The 25286-nt window shown below is 48.7% G+C and overlaps 1 protein-coding gene across 1 annotated transcript in view; it reads left to right on the forward strand.

The window, feature by feature from the left end:
* The window catches only part of LOC116880098 (serine/threonine-protein phosphatase 4 regulatory subunit 1-like), a 79878-nt gene extending 56292 nt beyond the window's left edge, over positions 1-23586 (forward strand). The window contains exons 7-20 of the mRNA XM_032878907.1: positions 3076-3183; positions 4029-4094; positions 6363-6521; positions 7093-7277; positions 8359-8816; positions 10790-10983; positions 13560-13655; positions 14561-14746; positions 14995-15156; positions 16071-16171; positions 18286-18406; positions 19201-19335; positions 21510-21651; positions 22389-23586. Of these exons, the coding sequence (XP_032734798.1) occupies positions 3076-3183; positions 4029-4094; positions 6363-6521; positions 7093-7277; positions 8359-8816; positions 10790-10983; positions 13560-13655; positions 14561-14746; positions 14995-15156; positions 16071-16171; positions 18286-18406; positions 19201-19335; positions 21510-21651; positions 22389-22546 (2271 nt within the window). The 3' untranslated portion in view covers positions 22547-23586. The remainder of the gene's footprint in view (positions 1-3075; positions 3184-4028; positions 4095-6362; positions 6522-7092; positions 7278-8358; positions 8817-10789; positions 10984-13559; positions 13656-14560; positions 14747-14994; positions 15157-16070; positions 16172-18285; positions 18407-19200; positions 19336-21509; positions 21652-22388) is intronic.
* Positions 23587-25286: the final 1700 nt, after the last annotated feature.

Here is a 25286-nt window from a genome sequence, read left to right on the forward strand (position 1 = left end):
CTAACAGTTGTGACATTTGGATCATCTTGGTATTGATTTCCATCGACTGCTTTTTTTTCTTTATTGTGGGTCACCTTTTCCTGTCAACACATAGGTAGGTATTTTTAATTGAACACCAGACATTGTAAGTGATACAGTGCAGAGTCTCAGGATTCTGTTTTATTCCTCTAAAGTGATTTTTTTTTTTTTTTTGGTAGTAGATGCTTATTTCATTTTATGAAGTACTCTAAAGTAATTTTTGATGTAGCAGACATGTGTCTTGTCTGGACTCCACCTCCCTGCTGTCTCCTTGGTGGTGAGCAGCTGCTGAAATCTCTGCTCAGTTTACGTTGTTTCTGGCCACTACTCCTTTGCTGGGTACCCTGGGAAGACCATGCATGTACAATTTAACAGCCAGCCAGCCAGCCAGCCAGAGAGCTCAGCAAATTGAATACACAGATTTTGGACCTATCTTCCACATCTTTATCATTGTAGTTCATCTTTTTTTTTTTTTTAAGATTTTATTTATTTACTTGACACAGAGAGAGAGAGATCACAAGTAGGCAGAGTAGCAGAGAGAGAGGGGGAAGCAGGCTCCCTGCCAAGCAGAGAGCCCGATGCAGGGCTTGATTCCAGGACCCCGAGATTATGACCTGAGCCAAAGGCAGAGGCTTAACCCACTGAGCCACCCAGGCACCCTGTAGTTTATCTTTGAAGAATGACCTCTGCTCTAGCTTCTGCCTTTTGGTTGCTCTCCAGGGCTCTTAAATGGTAGTTTTTAATTTTTTTTCAAGATTCTGTAACTGTTATGTGCCACAGGGTATGTTGGACCAAGTTACTGTGTTATTACCAACAGGCTTGATTGATTCTTTTTTATAGTTTCCATTTCTTTGATGAGACTTCCTTTCTGTTCATGCAGTTGACTATTTCCTCTTGGTCTTTGAGTGTACTTAAAACAGCTGCATTAAAACCTTTTTAAAGTCTGCTAATGCTAATGTCTGGATCTTCTGTGAGTTTGTTTCTACTGACATTTTTCTTGGCTATGGGTCACATTTTCCTATTTCCTCTCATGTCTATGGATTTTTTTTCCTAGATACCTGTTTTTTTTTTTCAATGTTAAAAGTTTTAAATTTTAATTCCACTGTAATTAACACACAGAGTTATATTAGTTTCAGATGAACATTGTAGTGATTCAGCAATTCTATACATTACTCAGTGTTCATCATGATAAGTGTAATGTCTATGAATTTTTTATTGCCTCTTATTAGCTTCCTGATGAAACACTGTAGAAACTCTGGATTCTGTTATTTTCTTCAGAAGAGTGTTGACTTTGTTCTAGCAAAGAGTTCAGATTCTCTTTCTTCTATAATAGCCAGCAGCTGAAAGCACTAAGTTCCTTCTGCCTTCAAGCAATTGACTTTTTCCTATGAACCTCACTATCTCCTCTGTGTATGCACGGCTCCGAATTCAGCCACAGATTAGAGTGGTATTTAATCACAGATTTGGGGGCTCTCCCTTTTTTAGCTTCCTCCTTCCTTCCTTCCCAGGATTTCTACCCTCACGTTTTGGCTGCTTTGGCAACCTCACTCTTCGTTCTCTGACTTTCCAGGCCAGAAAAAAGCTGTAACTTCTGCTGGGGTCCAGCCACACTGCGTAGCCATGCAGAACAGGGGGTGCACTTGGACAGAAAAGCAGGAGCAATGCACCTTTTCCGCAGCATGGCTCCTTCTCTTAAGGATTTGCTTTCCGGTAGTTTCCACCAGCACTTGGTCACTCTCCAGTGCCTACCAGACATTTTCTTCTTGTTTTATTTATTTTATTTTAATTGCAGTATATTAACATACAGTGTAATGTTAGTTTCAGACATACAATCCAGTGACTCAGCTCTTCCATACAACATTCAGTGTTCTTCATCGTGACAAGTGTACTCCTTCACCCGTATCACCTGTATTTCCCCATCCCCCCACCCAACTCCCCTCTGGTGACCATCAGTTTGTTCTGTATAGTTAGGAAGAGTCTGTTTCGTGGTTTTGCTTCTCTCTTTTTTTCCTTTGCTCATTTGTCTTAAATTTCACATATGAGTGAAATGATATGGTATTTGTCTTTCTCTGACTTATTTCACCTAGCGTTACACCCTCTAGCTCCATCCACATCATTGCAAATGGCAAGATTTCTTTCTTTTTGATGGCTGTGTAATATTCCTTCATGTATATATATGTGTGTATATACATGATATGCACACACACACACACACCCCACATCTTCTGTATACAGTCATCTATACAGTATACAGTCAGTGAACATTTGGGCTGCTCCCATACTTTGGTTGTAAATAATGCTGCAATAAACATAGTCTGTAGGTGCATGTATCCACTTGAATTACTGTTTTTGTATTTTGTGTTTTTTTTTTAAGATTTTATTTATTTATTTGACAGAGAGAGAGGGAGAGAGATCACAAGTAGGCAGAGAGGCAGGCAGAGAGAGAGGGGGAAGCAGTCCTCCCGCCGAGCAGAGAGCCCGATGCAGGGCTCGATCCCAGGACCCCGAGATCATGACCTGAGCTGAAGGCAGAGGCCCAACCCACTGAGCCACCCAGTCACCCCTGTTTTTGTATTTTGGGGGTGAATACCCAGTAGGGCAGTTGCTGGCTTGCCTACCAGTCATTTTTACTCTCTGAGCAGCTGTCACTGTGCATCCCGCCTCAGCACTGCGGGGTTTTGTTCATATCACTTAAACCTCTTGGAGTGTCCTTATCTGCAAAAGTGAGGATCGGTCATACCCAGGTCATAGGGTTTGGGGAAGGTGAAACGGTCAGTGCACACACAGTGTTCGTTGATGTTTCAGATGTACGCTGGGTGCCTGGCAAATGGCGACTCTTGAGCCTTAGACGGACTCTTATTGGAGTAAACCTTGAGGAATTCTTAGCCTTCTATTGATCCTATCACTTGACAAAACTCAAAGGAAGGTGTTCTCTGTGTTTACTTCCTAGCTGTTTTGGCAATATTTTGAATATCAGCTTTTGGAATTTAATTAGTGTTACGTGCAATACACGTGCTTTGGTATTTCAAGTGACTCTAATTTTTCTCTTATCTATAGCTAATCTGCAAACTGGTTTCCGTGCTGAGTAAGAGCACCGTTGAACGCCTGCTGCTCCCTCGATTCTGCGAATTGTGTGGTGACGGGAAGTTCTTTCAAGTTCGGAAGGTTGGAACATACAGTCTCAAAACTTGAAAAATTCAGAACGTTAGACAGTTCAAAATTGTTTCCTTGGAAGTGTCCTGACTTCTTCAGTAGATACAGGCTTGAAGAGACATGTGGCCCCTGTGACCTGAGTGAGGCAAATGTGTGAGCAGTGTTGCCCATTTTTACTGAAACCAGGGCACATGTAGGGACCTGGAGACGAGATCCTGTGAGAGGAAGCCCATTGCTGTTAGACATGGGAGGACCAGCTCTGCGACCTTGCTGGTTGCAGTTAGATGCCGTCACCCTGACATGCTTGGTCTTTCAATACCCGGCCTGCTGTGCTCTGGGACCCTCTTACCTTGGCCATACCCTCTAAAGCCAGCCCTTGCCTCCCTTTCCCTTTTAGTCGCTTGTTCATTTGGTTACCAGATTCTTACCTAACCCTTTCTAAGGCCACTAGACATCTCCCCCAACAGCCTCCCTGTCCTCGTCCTCCCCCTCCGTGCTGCGTGACTGGTCCTCTTCCCTCTAGTCTCTCCTCATGACTCATCGGCAAGAAAGATAGGCCTCATTTGCCATGCAGAGAATGTTAAGGGTCTCTTTCGCTTTATTGCTAACCAAATGCATTATGTATTGAGATCAATTAGGAGCCAGAAAGTGCAGGGATTTGGTACTGTGTTGTAAATTTTCGGTTTCCAATGCACCGGAGGCACTAGGCTGGGCCGTGTGGGCGGCGGGCTCGGTAAGTGCCTGCTGGTCGCCCGACTAGAGGGGTCATTGCCCCCGAGGCTTCTTGTTAGCTGTCACAATTTGGTAAGACAAAAAGGAAGCAGAGAATAATGGGTATGCCTCTTGCCTTTTTTAAGGTGTGTGCTACAAATTTTGGTGATATTTGTCATGCCGTTGGACAAGAAGCCACTGAGAAATTTTTGGTATGTGAAGTTTTGCCACTCGTATTTGCTATAGTGCATTTCTTAGGGCACTTTTAAAATCGGTTTGAAGTTTTATATTTATGAATCTGTTACTTTGGAATGACAGCTCAATTTTGCATTCATCAGTTCTAAATTTCTTGACTTCCAAAGCCAACGTTTTTCATAAGCATTAGGCAGCTGGTCCATGGAACAACATGGACGTCACCCCAGCCCACTTTCCTGTGGGCTTTTGCTGTCGCCTCCTAACTGATCGCTTTCCCTGGTTTCTTCTCACTGTCGAAGCCACTCTGTCTGTCTCTTTTCCACTGCTCTTTCTAGAACACTGCTCTACCATCTCACTCCTGGTCATCAAGACAAGTGGGGTTTTTCTGGGTTACAGGTTAAAATCCAGACCCTTTTTGGCCTTCTGAGTCCCCTCATAAGTGCTTTTCCAGCCTCGCCGCCAGCTGCCTTCCTCAGGTCTTAACACTGCGCCGGCCTGGGCAGGTCTCACCTTTGGCCACGCATCTGAATCATGGGATGGGCAGGGAGGCAGGGAGGCAGATAAAGCCCAGGGGTCTGCATTTCTGATAAACCCCCTCGTGATTCTGATGCACAGCAGGGCAGAGAAGCATTTCACTAGCCGGCGGGTGGCTTGTCAGCTCCCTTGAGGCTTCCTGCTTTTCCCCCTTCCACACCTCTGCTCATTACTGCCCCTCTCTTTCCAGTGTCTTCCCCACCTGGTGGGACCCAACTCACACTTCAAACCCAGCTTGAAGGTGCATATGCCTCTGTCAAGTTCTCTCCTTGTCTAGACTCATCTACCCACTGTGCCAGAGAGAATTAATTTCTCCCTTTTCAGCATCCCCATAACATTTTGCTCAGAGTACGTGCTTGTCTCTTATCACACCTCATTATAGTTTTGCTGATGTGGGATCTTCACCTTATCATGTTCATCTCTGTTTCCCTGGTGCCTACGCAGAGCTATGCTGAGTGCTTACCACTTTTATTTGACAGGCTATCCAACCTGTATTTTTATTGGACGTTTATTGGACAGGATTTTTATTGGTCGGGACATCTAACCTGTATGGTTAGAATTTAACCTCAAAAGAGCATACTCTTTAAATTGATTTTTAAATTTAACTTCAGAAGCTCATTTTATTTTATTTCAAGTGCAAGCCATGTCAACATAGTTACGACCCCAAAATAATTTGTTGTTGTTGTTCTGAATGTACAGCAAGTGTTGTCTTTCACTTAATGTAGCTGAAGGAAGAACAGCAGTGGCCGACATACCAATCTTCCCGTGGGCAGACATTTCCATGAGTATATGTTCCCATTTGTGGATCATTTTGGCTGATGATTTTACATTAGGATATAAAAAACAGCCTCATTTTTAAATGATAAATTTTATTTATTTATTTATTTATTTATTTATGTGTGTATGTATGTATTTATTTATTTTTGAGAAAGAGAGCATGGGAGCCGGGGGAATGGGCAGAGGGAGAGAGAGAGAATCTTAAGCAGGCTGCACGCCCAGTGCAGAGCCTGACGTGGGGCTCGATCTCACGACCCTGAGTGAGATCATGACCTGAGCCAAAATCAAGAGTCAGACGCTTAACCGACTGAGCCACCCGGGTGCCCCATTAAAGGATAAATTTTAAAAGACGATGTGATCATGACCTTCCTATAGATAGAACATGCCAAAGACTTTATTTAAGTCATTTATTCACGAGGGAAACAGTAGGGTCCAACACCCGGCTTAATGGAGAACTCAAAGTGCCGCACAGGTGCGGTCAGACCGGGGGAGACCGAGATGACCTCGCGGGGATTCCGACCTGCTCCGCATCCAGGGTGAGAATCAAGTGCATTCCGTGGGGCACAATTTGCATTTCTGTGAACAGGAATTATTTGCTTTACTATCAGTTTTTTACAATATACCTTCTATTACTAAAGGACCCCACTCAAAGATCCTACTACCTGGATGGGTGAGCTAGTTGGGATATCTACTCGATCTCAAAGTCATCTCACAGTTTTTCTCTATGTAATTCACATAGCACTTGCTATGTGAGTATTAGCCTTTTAACCAAGTCGTTTATTAGAATTCAGAGGTAAAGGAAATGTTTCTTTATTCTTCTTACCATCATTTCTCTTTGTCTCAAATGATTCCTTTTAGACTAGTATATATTTCCCATATATTTATGGTTCTGCCTTAATTACATCATTAGAAAAGGTTCTGCCCTTCCTCAGGGTAACCAAGTTTGAGTAGCATGATTTTATTTGCTTTGGTAGATACCAAAGTTTTTCGAGCTCTGCTCAGACAGTGTTTGGGGGATGCGAAAAGCCTGCGCAGAGTGCTTCATGGCCGTGTCCTACAGCGCGTCCCCCGAGGTCCGCAGAGCCCAGCTGTCACCCCTATTCATCAAGCTCATCAGCGACCCCTGCCGATGGGTAAGTGTGGGCGGCTCGGCGGTGCTGGCTGCCAGCCGCCGCTCCCCGACCGCCTCAGCTTGGCCTCTGGACTTGGGACTGTGTATTTTGTCTTTTCGGTTCCTACTTGGCTTACTTAGACCTCATGGGGATCAGAGCACTTGAAATCTCCAAAGCCTGGGTGCCTGTGAAGAAGGTGGTGCGCACCCTCACGTTTGTGGTGACCGGCCATGAAAGAGCAGTGAAACAAGTGAGCAGGGAAACACTAACTGGAGAGTTCCCTTCGCTGTTCCTTTCACACACGTGCCCGTCACGATCAGTAGTGGTCTACTCAGGCGCTTTATGGAGTCTGGACTTATTTGATGTGGAATTAAAATTCCAAAAGTATAAAAACTGTGCAGTGGTACTAAGCTTTTCTTGATTTTCTGTTGCAAATAGTTGATTTGGGATTTGGAGGACAACTCAGACAGCAGTAAATCTGCTGGGACATAACTCGGCAGACAGCGACTTGCCCAGGCGGTCGGCCAGCTGCCCGGTCGGGGGTCAGACCTGGCCAATGGCACGTTCACTGCGCTGTGCTCTCTGTTTGCAGGTGCGCCAGGCCGCCTTCCAATCCCTGGGCCCCTTCATTTCCACCTTCGCGAACCCCTCCAGGGCCGGCCTCTACATTCGAGAAGATGGCACCCTAAGCATCCGACCACCGGCTCAGGATTTGGACTCTGATCTCCCCTCTGGAGCCCCCCGTGCAGGCAGTTGTGGCAACACTTTCTCAGCCTGGTGAGCTCCAAGCAGGATAATTACCAGGGCCCGCACGGCACCTCAAGCGTCCACCTAAAATTTTAGCAATTATCTTGTCTGGAGTTTTAGTAACAGTGACCTTCTGGGCAAGATGGGATATTAGAGCTTTAATTATGTAAAGAAGCAAAAGTAATTGCAATAATGATTTTGAAACATGACTACTGGGTTATAAATAATGAAGCTACTGTGTCTCCTAAATTTAGATAAAATATTCATTGAGGGTAGTGATTAAATAACCTGTAAGGAAACTTTCTCTTACTTTTTGATTAATGAAGTTCTTTGGATAATTTACATAGGCAAGATGTGAGGTCTCCCAAATGGCTGTTTGTGCCTGGTGTCACATGCCCATAAACCCAGGATGTTATCTGCACGGACAGGTGACAGTCCTGACCCACCATTAGTGGATGCTATCCCGCCTTTCTAGTAAGTTCTAGTGATTGATCTTGGAGTTCTTCATCTTTCCTCGGAGGTTGATGGGTACACACCAGCCAGACCGTCTGAGGTCATCGCTAAGCGGCTCTCCCGTGCTAATGTCCTAGCGGAGCAGGAGGGTAGTGACGTACAGCTCAGAGGGTATACATCTTTTCACCATTGGTGCTCCCTCCCCTCCGTCCATCTCCACCTAAATTCACTGAGCTCCTGCTGGTGTCTGGCCTGTGTGCGGCACCTCCTCCTCCGAACTCTCCCAGTGGTTTCGGTGGCTTTCGTGTCCCGGTGGCTGCCCCCTGGTGGAGGTACTGACGGCAGGGAGTGCCTGTATTCTGCCCACTGAGGCCGTGACTGCAGACGCCAGGGCTTACCCACCCCTTGGACAGAACGGAGAGATCGGCTGAACTTCTGCATGGCATTTTCAGCACGCATAATACTCCCGAGGAGGGGGGCAGCGGGGGCTGACTGGACCTTTTATGCTCTTGTGAGGTTATGAGCTTCTGGCCCTAAGAGGTTGGATAGCCAGGTAGAGAGGAGGACAGGGCTTGGGAGGATGTGGGGCTCACGTTTTCCCATTTTACTTCCAGTCCATTACATGGCGCTAAAAGTACTCCCCTCCATCTTCCCTTAGTTCCACGAAGCCGGTGCACACGGAGCCAGACCTGCCCACGGGAGGCACGCCAACGGGAACCGGTGATTTCCAGCGGGTCATTAGCTCTGATGGCCTCATGGCAGACTCAGTAGAAGACTCTGCCTTGGCTGGAGCCGAGTTGACCAGGCTTTCCCCAGAGACCAGTGCGTCCTTGAAGCTCCCTGCTGGGAGTGACCTCCCCATCCACAGCCTCCCTGGACCAGGCTCCTCTACCTGCCCAGGGGTTCCTGAGGATGTATTCAATAATTTCTTTTATTGGCGAACTCCTCTCCCTGACATAAGCGAGGACCTAGAGCTGCTTCTGAGTGAGGCTAGGCCCCAGGAGAAGGGCTGTAGCAGGCCCGAGACTGTGCAGCACAGCTGCATGGCCAGGAGCGAGATTCAGAAAGTCCTTGATAGTTTGCAGGAGCATCTGATGAATGATCCCGATGTTCAAGGTAAGCATTGTCTCCCATGATGGAGGAGGAAACAGGGTATCTGGGGGTTGTGTGCTGGCTAGGCCCGTGTGCCGCTGCGCCTGCGTGTACGTGTGCGTGCGTGTGTGTTGTGTGCTCGCTTCGTGTCCACTGTGCACAGATGGCCAGGAGAGGGTCTCTCGGCCTCAGCACCGCCGGAGCCCTGGGGACCTCTGTGCAGGGCAGCTGTGCGAGGCTGAAGGTCGCTCAGCTAGAATGGCAGGTAGCGTGGGGGTGTATCTGTAGCGCTGGAAATTTTATTAGCTCCTCGGACGCTCTTACATCACTTCCTATGTGATGGGGCTTTTTCTAGGTACGAACAACTAAGGATGATGCTCCTTTCGGAGCTTATTAACTCAGCCCTGAACCAAACTTTAAGGTTTTTGTCTTTGTACAGCAAGGGAAAGTACAACTTCTTCTTTGGGGTGTTTTTCATGTTATGACTAGTGCTCCCACTGAGCGTCTGATCTGGGAGCCAGGCCTCATGATCCATATCCATTATCACGCCTCTTCCTGCTCTAAACGGTGCTATATTTGTATTCTTCCTTGGGTTGGGGAGATCGGGAAAAACAACACTTGCTGCTGTTGCCGGGCAAAGATTTGTGAAGCTTTCGGGAAAGGAAATGTGAAAATCAAGTTAGCCCTGTGATTATTCTTTCTCTTTAAATTTATAAAGGAAATTAAGTCAATGGTTGCCGAAGGAATGAGCACATGTAACATATCACTTCTAATAGCTATAGACAAAGGTCTGTTTTTGGAAACCACATTTCTAAGGCGGCGTTCATGTTAGTGCTGGGCCCCAGGCCGGGTGCTAGGCAGCAGTGACAGGCACATGGTTTCGTGGAAGGAGCTCCATACACTACCACTAGCACAGGCTGTGGCGGGGGCTGGGACGGGAGGCAGTGTGACGCACTGTGCCAGCACAGGGCAGGATACCTGGGGCCAGAGGGAGTGTCCGGGAGAAGACCTTGCAGAGCGGGAGGCATTTCATGTGGGCCCCAAAAGATGACAGCTAGGATCGCACTGCAGAGAATGGAGAGGGATGAGTTTCAGAGGGTTCCTTCAGGCCCTTGAAACCGTTTGTAAAATCTTGCATGTATGTGCGTGCCTCATTTCCATAGTTTTCATCAGAGCTCAGAGGGATCCGTGACCCCAGAAGTTTCAGAAATAAACAGCATGTTGGGGATTTGTGGACTGGCTGCAGCTGGAGACGTGACTCGGGCCATTGGGAAGGCCCTGGTGGGTTGCACTAGGGAGGTGGGATCTTGTCCTGGGCTGAGTGGGGAGTTAGCTACGAACTCTAAACATTTTAGTGAATCTTGAGCTCTGTTGAAGTTAACTTGTAGAAAGCAGGATGTAGGCACTATTTTGTGTGTGTGTGTGTGTGTGTGTGTGTATCTGGAGACAGACATTAGATTGTTTTTACAGAAAGGTGTGTGAAATATGTCATCTCTGCTGTTAGGAGGGTCTTGGGCAGTCATGCTGTGGACAAATGAATAGTCTTTGGGGCTTGGTGAACGAGATCTGTACTCATTTCTGTGCACGGAGATGGATCGATTTCTGGGGTATTTGGTGGGGGGGAGCAGGACCCCCTCACCGAGTGGGTGGACCTCCCAGACATTGGCCTTTGGGAACAGCGTGTTGTCTTTCTGTGAGAGATGATGGAGGCGAACTCTGATTGTCCTCATTGAGGCGTTTCGAGTTCAGATTTGATGCTCTGTGCATGGCTGGCGTTTAGTTGGAATAGTTAAAGTTAATGGCCTTAAATATCACCACCTCCCAGAGAGCTCATTCTGGGACTCCAGGGCCCGCCCACTGCCAGGACAGATGTGTTGACGGTGCGTGTGTGTGTGGCGCACCTGCTTCCAGACTGGCTTGTTGCAAAGATCCTTCTCAAGTGAATCCCTACCAACCAAATAAAGTTATTAAAATTCTTCAAACTTCTCTCCCTGCAGCTCAGGTCCAGGTCTTATCAGCTGCTCTGAGAGCCGCACAGCTTGACTCTGTGGGTGAGCCTGAGCACCAGGGCACCGAAGGTAGGAGCGAGGGGTCCGTCGCAGCTCCCGGCCCTGCGTCTGACAATCCCACAGCTCTCTCGGCTTCCTCAGTGCGGAAGGAGCCCTCCGAGCCCAGGACGTTACAAAGCACAGTAAGTGTTTGCCCTGTCCCTCTGCCACGGAGGGCGTGACAGAAATCACAGAGCCGCATTTTCTTTTATTACTATATCCTGGCAGAGATGATAAATGGCAACTTTAATTTTATTCTTAGGGTCATGTTTTGGATACCTAGACAAGCAACCGATCAGGTGATTGGTAACCTTGACCGTCCTCCACCAAAACGGAGTGGGGAGACCCACAAGCGCCTTCTTCAAAGATGTTGTCTCAGGTCTTTGTGGGGATTGACCATATATGTGCCAGTTTCCCTGTTGCTTTCCAAGGCAGGTTCTGTGGCCCCTAGAGCTGAAAGCCAGCCTCGGCCTCAGCAGGCAGACCGCCACGTCCAGCCCTCGCTCCGGAGGCGCTCATTAGGCACGGGGTCACCCCAGTAGAGGTACTGGCCTGCCGTTAGAGGGGAGACTTGAAAAGCAGCTCAGCAGCTTTTATCCTGCAGCCTGGAACTCGTCCCGTGAGGCAGGGACTGGGCATCCAGGAAGGGGAGGGGGCCCGAGGCTCGCTGGCTCTGGCAGTCTCCATAGCTTTCCAGCTCACGAGGGCAGGAGGCTCTGATGCCTTCCTAACTCCTAGTGACCGGCTCTGACCGCTTTGAGCTGGGGTCTTACCCAGGTCAGGGCGAGACTAGAGAATTAAAATCAGGGTGGGGTCCAAGATCATCAAGTCCTGGGCGTGTGGGCATCTCCTCATTTCCTGTGCCGTGGTGGATCATCTCTTCAAGCCCGTGGTCTCTAAGGCCAGAGTACTGATTGTTCCACCATCCGTGCAATGGATAACTGGATCCTAGCAACAGAATGAACTTATCACCTCCCTTCCCGTCTAGGCCTGTGCCAATAAAACAAAACAAAAGACCCACTTAGAAGCCTGAATATAAAATGTTTAGGAGTTTGTGATGGTTGTCTTTGATTCGTATAAAATGAGGGGGTAGTCTATTTTGCTGGTTTATTTTCAGAAACAGGCAAGAAAATGGTTGTTACCCATGTTGCCTAGAATGTGGAAATCACAGGTTAGGTAGAAAGGCATGGCTATGTCCACCGGAGTGGAGACCTGATCGGACTGGGGCTTCTTCGTCACGTGCAGAAGTGAGAGGAAGGGGAACGAGCAGGTTCCTCCAAGTTGGCTCTGTTGCCTGAAAGATTTTTGAAGGGCTCACGCAAGCCGACCTTTGGTTTATGTTGTGAGATGTCAGGGCCCTTGAATTTGCGGCTTGCTTCTCCAGTTCCACGGGAGCAGTCAGGATGCTTCCAGTTGCAAAAGAAGGAAAAGGGACCAAAAAACTCCCAGAGCTTAGTTGATGAGGATCGTGTCATCTCGCAGAGACGACGGAAGAGTGGCTGAGGCCAGGTGGCTGGTTAGTGCAGCTCTTTGGCATTGACCCTGCTCGCTGCTTTTCTGCCCTGCCTTCTTAGCACACCACCTGAGTCTCGAGATGCCCTTTGCGGGGGATGTGTGGGGGGTGTTGGTTGCTTCTCACTGGTGTCTTTTGACTGCCCGGTGGCTTTCTGGGGAGACGACCTCACAATGCCAACTGCACTAAAAACTCTGGAATCAGATTAACTCCCGAAAGAAGAACAGTGATATTACACATTAATGTATATGAAGTTATGAACTTGGAGAAATCGAGGTCTTAGGTTATCATGCCCAAATATTTCTGTTTTATCCTGTCCTCTATTAAAATAAGCAGTATATTTCAGTGAAAATATTGGGAACTGAAGGCTGTGGTAGCATGCCTCAGAGCAAACGAAGCATCTATCGGTGTATTAATCGACGTTCCTGGATCATATATTGAGCTGATTTGTCAGGATCCATTAAGCTGGTAGACAGTATGACATTTCAAGTGCACGTGGGAACCCATATGATGGGTGGAGGAGAAGGTCAGGTTCATCTCCGCTAATGTAATCAATGACCAGAGACTGGTATGTCCCTGTTGAGTGTTCTTTCTCATATTAATTATTAACCTACTGTAAAGGTTCATCAGCAGACATTAGAAGTGTTTGTACATGTGAAAATCGAGGATAGTTTTCCAGGTAAATACTCCTTTATGGGCCATGTCTTCCCCCAAATTAGACAGGTCTTCCCCTTGTCTGTCCATCTGCCCCGACGGGTCCACATTGCTGCGTGTCTCCAGCTCCCCAGAAATACTGGACGCGCTTGCTTGCCCTGCCGTCTGCGTGGTTTGTGTCTTCATTGTGTGACTCTTACAAGGGGGTTGGTTAACCATCCTGGGACCTTAGGCCTTAAAGAGTGGTCAGTGCAGACTCAAGTGGTGGCTTCTCACAGACACCCACCTGTCTTCTCTAAAGGCCTCAAGCAGTCTTGAGGTGAAAAAATGCATGGTATCTGTTTGCCTTGGCCCTTAAAATCACTGACCACACCCTCCATACCTGTGCAGTTGTCTTTTTTAACATCTGAGAGAGACCCCTGACTCCCAGGGAAATGCTCATCTTGGTCTGCAGTGGTCATTTCCAGCACCGAAAGCGGATTCTTGGAGGGAGAATGATAGGATGGCTCCGTGTTTGGGGTAAGTTGGTAACGTGTCCGATCAACTCTGCAGGACCCCAGCCGACCCTGCGGTGGAGCTGTTGACGGTCTGGAGACGGAGCAGAGGCATTTCCCCACCCCAATTAAGGAGAATAAGTCTAAATTACAGGTTTGTTCCTTGAAAAGAAAAGCAGCTCAAAATGTCACCTTTTCTGGGAGTTAAATTTATGAATGGCCATGGGAACCAGATATTTTTCTTCCGTCAATATTAATGACATATCTTCACTCCTTCTTTGTGTTGCTAATATTTCCTCTCTAACTTACTAAAAAAACAACAGATTTTAAAGGAGTGCTAAAATCTTTCGAACAATCTAGAACAGTATTTAATAAAGCAAGTCAAATAGGAGAAACCCTGACACCTGTGCGTTGCATTTGTATTTAGTGTCTATCTCTACAAGTCATTTCAGGGTTGGTTTTTGTTTTTGTTTTTGTTTTTGTCGTAATCTGAAAAGTTTTTGACAGATTCTTTGATTGACCTATGTTTGGCTTTGTTTTATCTTGTGGATAGGCTCTTGTGCTATGTAAGATGTCTTAAATGTTTGAAATTATCGTATCGCCTTGTCCTGACAGAAGAGAAGGTAAGTGGGTGATGTCACAGGAAGGTGCTGTCCCGTCAGCTGGAAAAAGCCATTGACAGTCAGCATGTCCCAGCCGGGGCTCTGGGTGCTGGGCAGCTACGAGAAAAGATCAGATCGTTTCCATTCTCAAGAGCTGTATGCATCAGACTTAACCCAGCCTTGGTGCCCAGACTGTCCTCTGAGCCATCAAATGTTAGACGAAGTGAGAAAAGATGAGCGTGGGCCTTGCTTTAACATCGTTCGGTCCAAGTTGAAAATTTCACCTGCAGACCAAGAAGGCCACCCATCCAGAGCCCCGAGCTTTTCGGAAGGCCTCATCTTCCCCTGACGTCTCTGCTTTGTGGTTTTCTCCCCCAAATCCCAGACTCCTTGTTTCTCCCGAGCGCTCTCCTTCTTCCCTGCCAGCATGATGGTTTCCTTCTCCACTGTTTCCCAGGACATAATACCTCAGCCCCTGCTAGATCAGTACGTGTCGATGACCGACCCCGCTCGCGCCCAGACCGTCGATATTGACATAGCCAAACACTGCGCCTACAGCCTCCCAGGGGTGGCGCTCACCCTGGGCAGGCAAAATTGGCACTGCCTGAGAGATACATACGAAACGCTGGCTTCTGATGTGCAGGTAAAAGGAGCCCTTTCAGAGGCACCCACGGAAATGGGGCGGGCCGTCTGCTGGGGAGGAAAAGGGGAGCGCGTGGGGCTCACTGGCTGCGGGTGCCATTGGCATATTGACGGGGCTCCGATGAGGCGAAGCCCTTGGCGGCCTGTTCCCAGGCAGCATCAGGTTTATTCTAGAAACGCCACTTAATCTTGGTAATGTGGCCTTGTGCTTGCTTTCTGTGGTTTGTCTGTCCTCCTGCGCACTGTCAGTGGAAAGTGCGTCGGACCCTGGCCTTCTCCATCCACGAGCTGGCTGTGATTCTCGGGGACCAGCTCACGGCTGCTGACCTGGTGCCCGTCTTCAATGGATTTTTAAAGGACCTGGATGAAGTACGAATAGGAATTCTTAAACACCTGTATGATTTTCTAAAGGTAGGAAGAAGGATTAAAAAGGAAAAACAAACCTTCCCTCTTCAAAGCAATTCTTAAAGCCCGGGCTGTGGAAAGAGTCCGTGGACAACCGGAGCAATAGTCTGGGTTTCTCGGGTTCAGGGGTACCGTCTGGAGGCTTGACACTGGGTATTCTCGCAGTGATGGGTAAATATTTTTTTATCTTTCCTCGTAATCTCCCCGTCCCTTGGGGTCCTAATTCTGTGGAGTATGGTAGACATGTAGCCTCGTTGGCTCTCTGAGGAGGAAGGAGCCCAGGCCCCCCGGGTCACACGCGGTATGCCGAGGGTCACCCAGGGGAAGAGCCCGGCTGAAACCCAGTGTCAGTTCTCCCTGAAGGGCTCTCTGCAAGACATTGCTGCTTCCCTGCTTGCCTTCGTAATTTTTTTCCTAAAGGGATGATGAGTATAAAAATAAGACTTTAAAAATGACCTGGAGAAACTAATTACTTGCATCTGCATGACCACGAGCTGCCCTTGACGGATGGGGGTGCCTGATGCACTGGGCTTGAGCTAGCTTTCCCCTCGTGGTGCCGGCATTGGCGAGCAGAGCCAGCTCCCTGGGAAGCAGCAGTGGTGTTGTCTTCGGAACACACACACATACGTGTTGTTTGCAGGCAGGAAATTATGAGACAAGGAAGAGCTAGGGGGCATGTGGAAACCCACAAGCACTCACCGGGGGGAGAGGTTGGAAGCATTTAGGGGTCCATGTGAGGGCTGTTCCCAGCAATGTTAATTCACAGCCACCCCGGGTGATGGATGGAGTTCAGGGCAGTAGGGGAATGCCCAGTTCTTGCCAGGGACAAGTGCAGAACTTCAAGGGTGATCAGACAGTATATTTGGGGTCATTTTGAGGGATTCTCTATTTTTATTTATGTATACATTTTTAAAAAATAGTTGCTTCATGAAGACAAGAGGAGAGAATATCTTTATCAGCTTCAAGAATTTGTAGTGACCGATAACAGCAGGAATTGGAGGTTTCGATATGAACTAGCAGAGTAAGTAAAACCTGTTTGGGGACATGAGAAGGCAAATTAGATGGAATAATTCTTAATTTTCCTACCTTATAATTGATTTCTAAAGTAGCAGTAATAGTGTTCTTGCGGATAAAGAGATTATGTTTTTATTAAGGGATAAAGTGAATTCCGAAGCTCTAAGTTACAAATACCACGGTCTCCGGGGAGACATTCATTTTCAGATGCAGACAGGGCTCGAGTCACTGTGGAATTAGTGTGTTCTGCTGTTCTCTAAGGCAATTTATTCGAACCAAATAAAAGATGAATCACCCACTCTTCAATATTTTCCTGTTAATCGGAAGAGTTTTTGCCAGAGCTTTCCTGAACATTCTGAGCGCAGCCCTCTCTGCAGGGCACAGCGCGGCGTGTGCACTTCAGCTTCTAAAGAACATGACGCGACAGAGAGAGACAGGGGAAGGTCTCACCCAGACCAGACGATTATTAGATAAAAACGTCGCCCAAGGTGGCTGCTCTCTGTGCGTCATTTTGTGTGTGAAGGGTTTATTTAATCCCGGCTTGTGCTGGCCAGAGGGGTGCAAAGGGTGGGCGCTCTTCTCTAACAGCCACCGCTCTGAATAAGTCCCCAGCCCCAGGCGTGCCCTGTGCTTTGCCACGTGCTCTGCACAGTGACCAGCGGGTTTGGTGGCCGTGGTGGGTGGCCGGGTGGCCATTTGCCCCTTGCCCAGGCTGTATCCCCCCAGCTTCAGTTTTCATTTTTCTTACCCTCCACTGGAAATCTCTCCAATCATTGTCTTTGCTGTAGAAATCCATCAAGCTTTTGCAGCTATTCAGGATATGATTTGGCCGATGCCAGGGGCAAACTAAAAGATTTTCTCTTTGCTGTGATCTTTAATCATTATGCTTAATTTGAGAGATTGAGCTTTTAGTCATTATGCCGTGTTCCCAGTTTACATCGGAGACAAAAACAGGCCCCTGTTTTCCATGAAAGCCTCGCGCCCTCTAGCGGCCGTCCGCGGGAACTCGGCCAGGTCCGTCTCCGGCCGGGCGACCCGCTTCCCCGGGGCGGGCGGTGGGGGCGGGGGGTGGCGGCCGGGGGTTGGGGGCCGGGCCCGACTGACCCGCTTCCCCCGGGCCGGGATCGCGACCAAGGGACGGGGGCCGGGCTGACCCGCTTCCCGGGGGCGGGGGGCCGGGGCCCGGGGCCGGGGACAGGGCCGGGGACAGGGTCGGGCCGGGGCCGGGCCGGGCCGGGCCGGGCCGGCAGGGCTCGCGCCGCCGACAGCGTTATCTCGGAGCTCTGGCTATCTTCCATCTCGGCCGTGGTTATTGAAGCCGGACCCGCTGATATGAATTCCGTGTTCCCCCTGCCCGTGATATTGCTATCATTTTTCTGAAAACAGAGCTTTTCGATATGAAAGTATTCACCGGCACTCCTGGTTTCTGGTTCTAACTTCCTTCCAATCTCTTTTTCATTTCCTTTCGTTGCCAGCGTGGAGGTGATGCCATTTATTTTCCTCCCGCTCCCGCGTTCCGGTTTACAGACAGTGGAAGCCGCGGCGGCGGGCGCTCCCCGGGCGCGGGGCCGGCGCGCGGTTCTCCGCAAGCGGACCGTCCGCGCGTGGGAGCGCAGGCTCGCGCGGGGCCGCCCGCCGCCGGGGCCGGGCCGGGGCCGGGCCGGGGCCGGGGACCGGCGGGAGCTCTGCCGCCGTGGTCTGCGTGCCCGGACTCTGGGAACTCGAGCGCTGCCTATTTTTACCTTATCTGATCTGCCAAGTTTTATGTGCTTTCCAGCCGATAACCTCACGGTGAAATATTATCCCTGCTCAGAAATTCCTCGGCCTCTGTTTTACAAAGTGTAATTTATTTCCTCCTTGTTTGATTTGTTTGAGTGCGAGATGAGGAATGAAGATTTTTTTTTTTTTTTCCCACTTTTCTTTGCATGGCATTTCACTCAGCTTCTGCTTTTGGCATTTCACCGACAGAAAGCCGTGCTGGGTCTTCTCTTGCCTTATCTCCCAGCCTGGCTGGCTTTCCCTGTAAGACGAGATGAGAGTAAAGAGAAATTAGTAAGGAGGTTGGTTTTTTTTTTTTTGTACCCCCCAATAATATTTATTTATTTATTTATTGAATTTCAGACAGCTGATACTCATTTTGGAGCTCTATAATCCCAATGACGTTCATGATTACTTAATGCATATTGCCTTAAAGTTGTGTGCAGATAAAGTTTCTGAAGTTCGGTGGATCTCCTTCAAACTAGTAAGGAATCATGGCTTTTTTGTTTGTGATTTTTGGAAGTAGGAATATTTATTCCTTCCATTTTAACTTCTTTGTTTTCTGCCCTTGGTTTCTCTGGATACCTAGGAAACCAGCCTTTAAATTTTGAAATTAGTAAACTGTATTACAGTTTTATCAATACATAGCCTAGTTTTTTTTTTTTTCTTAAGCTGTATGCTTCAGTGATAGAAATTAAAGATAAATCATTTTACATGAGAAACCCTTCAAACCATGGCTCAGTGTTCCCTTTAAACTCAGACTGGGCTTGACTCAACAGCATGGCTTTGTAGAAAAGCAGTCAATGGGCAAGAACTCCAACGTAGAGAACTGGTTCTGTCTTACGTGGGCTCACACCAGCTGAATACTGTGGGGGGGGGTGACACTTGAAAATTCCAATTTACTAAGGTACTCTGATGCTATTACAATTTTACAAAAATGACATGTTCTGAAAGGTAATGATTTAGTTATTATGCAAGGGGCCATTTTCTAAAATTCGGAATCTTAATATTAAGAATGTGTTTTTCTAATGCTGGGCCCTTTTAAAATTTTATTTCTAAGAAGGGTTTCACGTGGCTGAGTGTGCGTATGTGCATTGCCATGTACTTTAACATCCTTTCCCCTCTGTGTTCTAATGATGACTGTGACAAAAATTAACTTTCTCCCTTGCTTATAAATTCATTTTAAATGTGCATAAACATGTCTGGTTTCTGCATTGAGTAGGATTCATGACTCAAATGGAGGGCGTTTTAAATGTGCTCTTCTGATATTTCCCACAGGTTGTGGCCATTTTACAGAAGTTTTCCTCCCACAGTGAGAGCGCACTGGGGTTGAGTTTCATCAGTGAGCTCGTCGTCAGGTTCCGGCACTGCGCGAAGTGGGTGGGAAGGCAAGCTTTCGCTTTCATTTGTCAGGTTAGCACGGCCTGGGGGGAGTCTCCCCTGGGCTTATGTTGCTGTGGATTGATACCAAATGCACCAGACACACAATCCCAGCCCTGAAAAAACAGCTGGGAATTTGGGGACCAGTGGACCGAACCCCTTTATCTCCCAGGAGACTGTGATCGGCCCAGTCAGGCAGTGATTGTCCCAGGGTTACCCAACCCGTCTGTGCGTTCGTCCTGTAGATTCTGGCTGAACGGTTCCTGTGTGCCGGGCATGTTCTAGAAGCTCCTGCTCTGCCGGCACCGTACATCTGGTGAGGTGAGGCCGAGGCCCAGAGCCCCGCATCTGCTGTGCCCGGTCCAGGGCCATGGTCATCCCGGCACCAGCCCTCAGCCTGCTGCCTGGGAGGGAAGGCGGGGCCAGGAGCGGAGCAGTAGGGCAGAGTTACTGAATCCCTCTAGAAGTTCATGTCAGCCTGTCCAGCACCTCAAGTCACCTTCTCCACTTAGTGTCCTGGAAATGGGGCAGGTTCAGTTTTGCTGGGGCTGATGGCTGCCATTTCTTGGACTCCTCTGTATGTCAGGTAGCTCATCACACACCTGGTCCTCAGTGGTAAGATCAGCCATGGATCAAACACGTCACACTCATGTACTTTCAGACCAGGTGTTTCGGGTGAAGCAGTTGAAGCCCAGAGAGGTTAAGTAACTTGATCAAGAGTGCACAGCAAGTGTAGAGCTGGGATTTTTTTTTTTTTTTCTGCTAACGTGTTATTTAAAAACTTTTAACTTTTTCCCATGCACGTTTTCAAGCATGTACAAAGGTGGGAGGAACAGCATGGACTCCCCATGAACCCATCACCCAGCTTTGCCAATATGACAGTAAAGCTGTTACTGGACTCTAGATGACCCTCACACCCTCTTCCCCCACCAAAGGACTCACCAGGGCCCCCTGTGTGGCTGGTGGGGCATCACAGGGTATTTTGGCCCTCTCCTTTGAATCGGCAGTGGGTGGCCAAGTGAAATGCCAAATTCCCAGACCAAAGGCCTCCCATCACAGACTTCTGTAAGGAAGACGCCAATCCAGCCATTTTGTGGAGAAAGGGGTAAATGAGATATCTTTGCTTTTGTTTTTTAATTCTTGATCTGAGATTTAGAAAATCCATGATGAGACAAAAGGAAAAAAATACCCACTAATTTTCTTCAGGAAAAAGGAGAGTATATGCACTTTCAGGAATTATTAAGGATTTAGAAAACCCATGATATGAGACAGACCAAAGGAGAGAGGGGGTCACTTGATGGTTATATCGGTGCGCTCTGGGGAGAGAGCCTGACCTGGGGGCTGGCGAGGGTCTGTGCTGTAGAGGGGACGAGCCGCTAACTCTGCGTGGCCTCAACTTCTGAGAACCAGTTCGTGAACACCTGGTGCTCTTGTCACCCTGTGGTGGGAAGGTCTGCAGGACTTCGAATCCACAGGCCTGGCTGGGACTCGGCCCCTGCTGGTGCTCACGGACCAGGCGGCCTGTGGGTGGCACCTCATGGGACCCCAGTTCCCTGCCCTGTAAAACTAGGCTCATTCTGGCTTCCATGGCCCGCGGTGAGACGCAGGGTTCTGTCAGGGTGGCAGGGTGCAGATGCTGCCTGTCCTCACAGACACAGTGTTTGTCAGGGGGTCACAGAGAGGGCCGGGCCCCCACTGGAGTCTGGAGTCGGGTGGCCCTAGACAGGCCTGGCACCCGAGTTCTGGTGACTAGCAGAGGGGAGGGCTCTCAGCCTTCACTGGTGGGTGCTTTGCTAGTTTCTTTGCAAAATGTTCTGCCGTCCCCACCATGCCCCCTCATGTAGATGGGGAAACCGAGGCCCGGACAGGTGAAGCCGCTTACTCCAGGCCATGAAGCCAGTAAGTGACCAAGTTAGGTTTGAAGCTAGGCCTGTCTGACTCTGAAGCCTTTATTTTTTCATCAGATTTTACACCACCTAGAACCCAGTCTTTGGTAAGGAATTAGAAATTGTTAACTGTGTTTCTAACCAAATTCAGTGGTTGAGATTTTAAGATTTGGGGACACACACACACACACACACACTCCTCAGACCCGCAGATCCCGAAATTACTTCTTTGGAATCGTGGAAGGGTATGTTTTTAGAAGAAACCTGCTGACCACTGTGGAAAAGTGTCGATTCTCTGGCTGTGGCTGTCTGTCGTGGCAGGCGGTGGTGGACGAGGAGTGCATCCCCGTGGAGCAGTTTGTCGAACACTTGCTCCCCAGCCTCCTAAGCCTTGCCTCCGATCCGGTGCCGAACGTGAGGGTTCTGCTGGCCAAAGCTCTGCGGCAGACGCTGCTGGGAAAGGGTATGTGGACCGTTTTCCCGCACTTACACATCTTAAAGCTCACCAGGCGGGGCCGCCAGACCTTCCTCTGTAGGAAGTTGCACGCGCGCTTCAGACTTCACTGTGTGGATCCATGTATTAACTTTGATGCAGAACAGTTTGTTATTTATAAAATGGTTGAGTTCTCACATTTAACGAGCTTCACGCTAAAATGCAGTACTTCACACAGTCTTCTAGAAATGGGGAAGAGTTTTGTAAATGTTAACGATGCAGAGAGCATGAATGGCAGCAAACGTCAGCCTTAATTCCCGGGAGGTCTGGAAGCGATCACCGTGTCCTGAACAGGACGGATTGGGAGACTGTGTCCCTCAGCCGACGCAGTGGCGCCTACTGTGTGCGTGGAGCCCGCCGCGTCCTGCCCGTCCCCGCTTCGCACCCCGCCGGCCACCCGCGCCCCTTCCTGCCCTCCGCGCACGTGCAGTTCTTGCCTAGTGGAGGAAAGGAAAGATGACATGGGAAGTTTTTAAATTATAACTTAAAAAATACGCATACCGATTCTCGGGAGTCCATCTTTGAAATTTAGGAAGTTACTGTGACGAAAGTCATCGTGGTATCACTGTGAAGGCCTCATGTGTCCGGTTATGCTATGCAAGTGCTTCCTTGTCCTGAGGTGTGGTTTGCAGAACCCCCAGCACTCAGGTATGTTTGGGAGCACGGGGCACGGGCATGTGAGCCAAACTCTTGTGTTCTCTCTCCAGCGTACTTGAGAAATGCCGGTAACCCTCATCTTCAAGTCGTTGAGGAGACCGTCCTGGCCCTGCAGTCCGACCGGGACCCGGATGTGTCCTTTTTTGCCACCCTCGAACCCAAGCGTCGGGGCACCGCAGACGCGCCCCTGCTGGAGGAACGGAGTTAACTGCCCTGGGCTCCCGTGCACCCCGGGCCCACCGCACATGGGCGCAGACCTCTCGGCCCTGCTTGTCAGGGGTCTCACCGTGTCATACCTTCCGAGGGAGGAAGGAGCTCTGAAACTTTGAGGACAGGCACTCAAATGACCTCTTTCCCATGCGCAGCCCCAGGGACTGCCCCGGGGACGGGCACCACCCTCTGCGCCCCTGGCTGCTGACCTGGAAGCCTGCCACCCGGTTGTAGGACCAGGTGGCAGCTGGGCACGGGGGTCCAGATCGCCTTCTCCATGACAGACTGACGATGATTTAAAGCCCCGTCCTCCCAAAATAAAGTAGTTTATTAGAAGCTCTTAAGTCTTTCAGAGACTTGCATATTTGGCTTCCCTCATGCTTTCCTGTAAAATACAGCTTATGGTGTTACATTTTATTTTTAACAAATAATGTACATATGTAAATAACTCTTGACAGGAAGAAAATATACTAACATAATACCAGCCTCCTGCCAGTGAACAGAACAAATACATCATTTAAATTTATGCTCCACTTGGAGTTGCTGCAAATAGAGCCCAATTTGTTTACTTTTGAAAAATGTGATAGTTAAGGCAATCTGCTGAAGAGTGATTTATGGCAGTCTTTCTAATATTGTACTTTTGTGTAAACTGTACTTGGAACTTTTCCTCAGGCACTTATCCCTCCCCTTCTTGCGGTGACTATCCGTAAAGATCCGTACGGGCCTTTGACAGAGGCAGAAAGAAAGATTTTTCATTCTTACATGGATTTATTACCCTACGTTTAAGAATGCGGGAGGGAAATTGATCATTGAGATGCGGGATATTGACTTTACAGCAGATGCTTTAGGATCTTTAGCGGAGACTAGGAACCCGCAGTCCCGATCAGTCCGCACACTTGCCAGGGATTTGGGGATTAAATTATGGTGCTTCAGATTTCATTCTTCTAAAATTTAGACCAAGATGCTCTAGAACTTAAACGGTTTTCATGAATAACTTGAGATTCTATAAACGTTTCATTAAATTCTGTATAATGTGTAGGCTCATGTTATTTTTCTTGCTTCTATTTTTAATCTTGAACGCAGGCACAAAGGAAGGAAGGAGTGGCCCATTTGGGGTTCAAGAGCTGGCTGCAAAGGGCACGTTGCTATTGCCGTTCTTTCCTTGGATCTTTTTCTTGTACTTCTTTTCTTTCTCCCTTTTCTTAAAAATAAAATTTCTGGAGCTATATATTGAATTTCCTGGTATACAGGATATTGTCCCCCTCCCCCAAGTTCCACTGAGCTGATTCTTTAAAAAGAAAGGAAGGAATCTATACCGTGCCAAAGAAAATAAGGTACATGTGTGAGAATTTCAAATTGTAACCCAGGGTGGCATTCGGGCAGCCCCAGCAGAGCGTGAGCTTATAAACCGTGGAGGCTACGTATTAAGAGAAACAAAAATCAGTCAGTCCATCTTGTGTTCAATATTTGCCTAAAGTAAATAGAAGGAGATACTGTTTTCTCTTCAGTGACAGATAATTTTTAGCCTGTTTTTTTTTTTTATTGTTTACAGATCGAGGTTGTCAGATTGTTAAAGTCTGTTGACCAGACAGCAAGCACAATGATCACGCGGGATTTTGTGTTCTGTGCGGAGCTTCGCTTTCCACTAAGGAAAAACAAACCACCTCAGTTTGTGTTGCGATGCATAGAATTTGCTGAAACAGATGGGCTTGTAGAGATTTGTAGACTCTTTGGTAAATAATCCAACCTTAAAAAAAGTTGAGTCTACTAAAAATGGTCTATAACTTAATATGAATGCCTTTCCAATGCAACTTTTTTTTTAATGACCATAATTTCTCTGCAAGAAGTATGTTTAAGGCTCACGTTTTATTCATGTTTTGTAACAACTGAGATTTTTCTGAGGTGGTTCAGCTCCCCTCCTTGCCTTCCTTTCTCCTGTGCTCCTTCCCCCATCACTATAGCTCTATGCGTTAATCGTTCCTAGGTGTGGGGCGCTGAGTGTTTGCGATTTGATCATTACACGTAAGCTTCCTGTGTGCTTGAACACTCGGCCTCCTCTTGGGTGAATCAATGGAAAACCACGAGGTGGGTTTCTCGCAGATGGAGCGCCCTTGAAAGGCATCTTCACAGGGTAGCCGTCCCAGCCCCGCGCCGAGTGGATGCTTCCTCTCTGCTAGAGTTTTCGCCAGCAGCTTTCTCCCTCCGAGAATTCGAGAGCATTTTCAGAACTGATGGGTGTTCATGCGGCTCTGCAGACCCTCAGGAAGGCCCGGCTCCCGCTTCCGGAGCGGCCGGAGCGCCGGCCCGGCTCCGCGGGGTTTTCCACTCGTGCCAGGGATAGGGCTGCTGAGCGCAGCTGTAGACCAGCCCGACCCCTGTAGACGAGGCGCGCCGGGAGGACTTAGGGCGTTTCCACTCCAGGCCCTGGGCCCTGAGTTACGCAGACTATTGCGAACGGCCACGGCGGCCTGTGACCTGGAGTGAGGTCACCCGTGACAGGGCAGTGAGTGACCTGGCCTCAGGTCGCTGCGCCTCCAAGCCCCAGGCCATCGGGCCATCGGGGACCCCAGGGCCGTCCGCAGGGCTCTGTCCCGCGCGGGGCGGGGGGGGGTGCGGTGACGGGGGGCGGGGGTGAGGGGGCCCGTGCGGCGGGGGGAGAGGGGGGGCAGGAGAGGGGGGAGGAGGGCATGCAGCGGGCAGGCGCTGCGGGCGGCGGAGCACGGGCGGGGGAGCCGCCG

The sequence above is a fragment of the Lontra canadensis genome, unplaced genomic scaffold (assembly GCF_010015895.1).
Source record: "Lontra canadensis isolate GAN:19392208 unplaced genomic scaffold, GSC_riverotter_1.0 scaffold65, whole genome shotgun sequence".
Lineage (NCBI taxonomy): Eukaryota > Metazoa > Chordata > Mammalia > Carnivora > Mustelidae > Lontra > Lontra canadensis.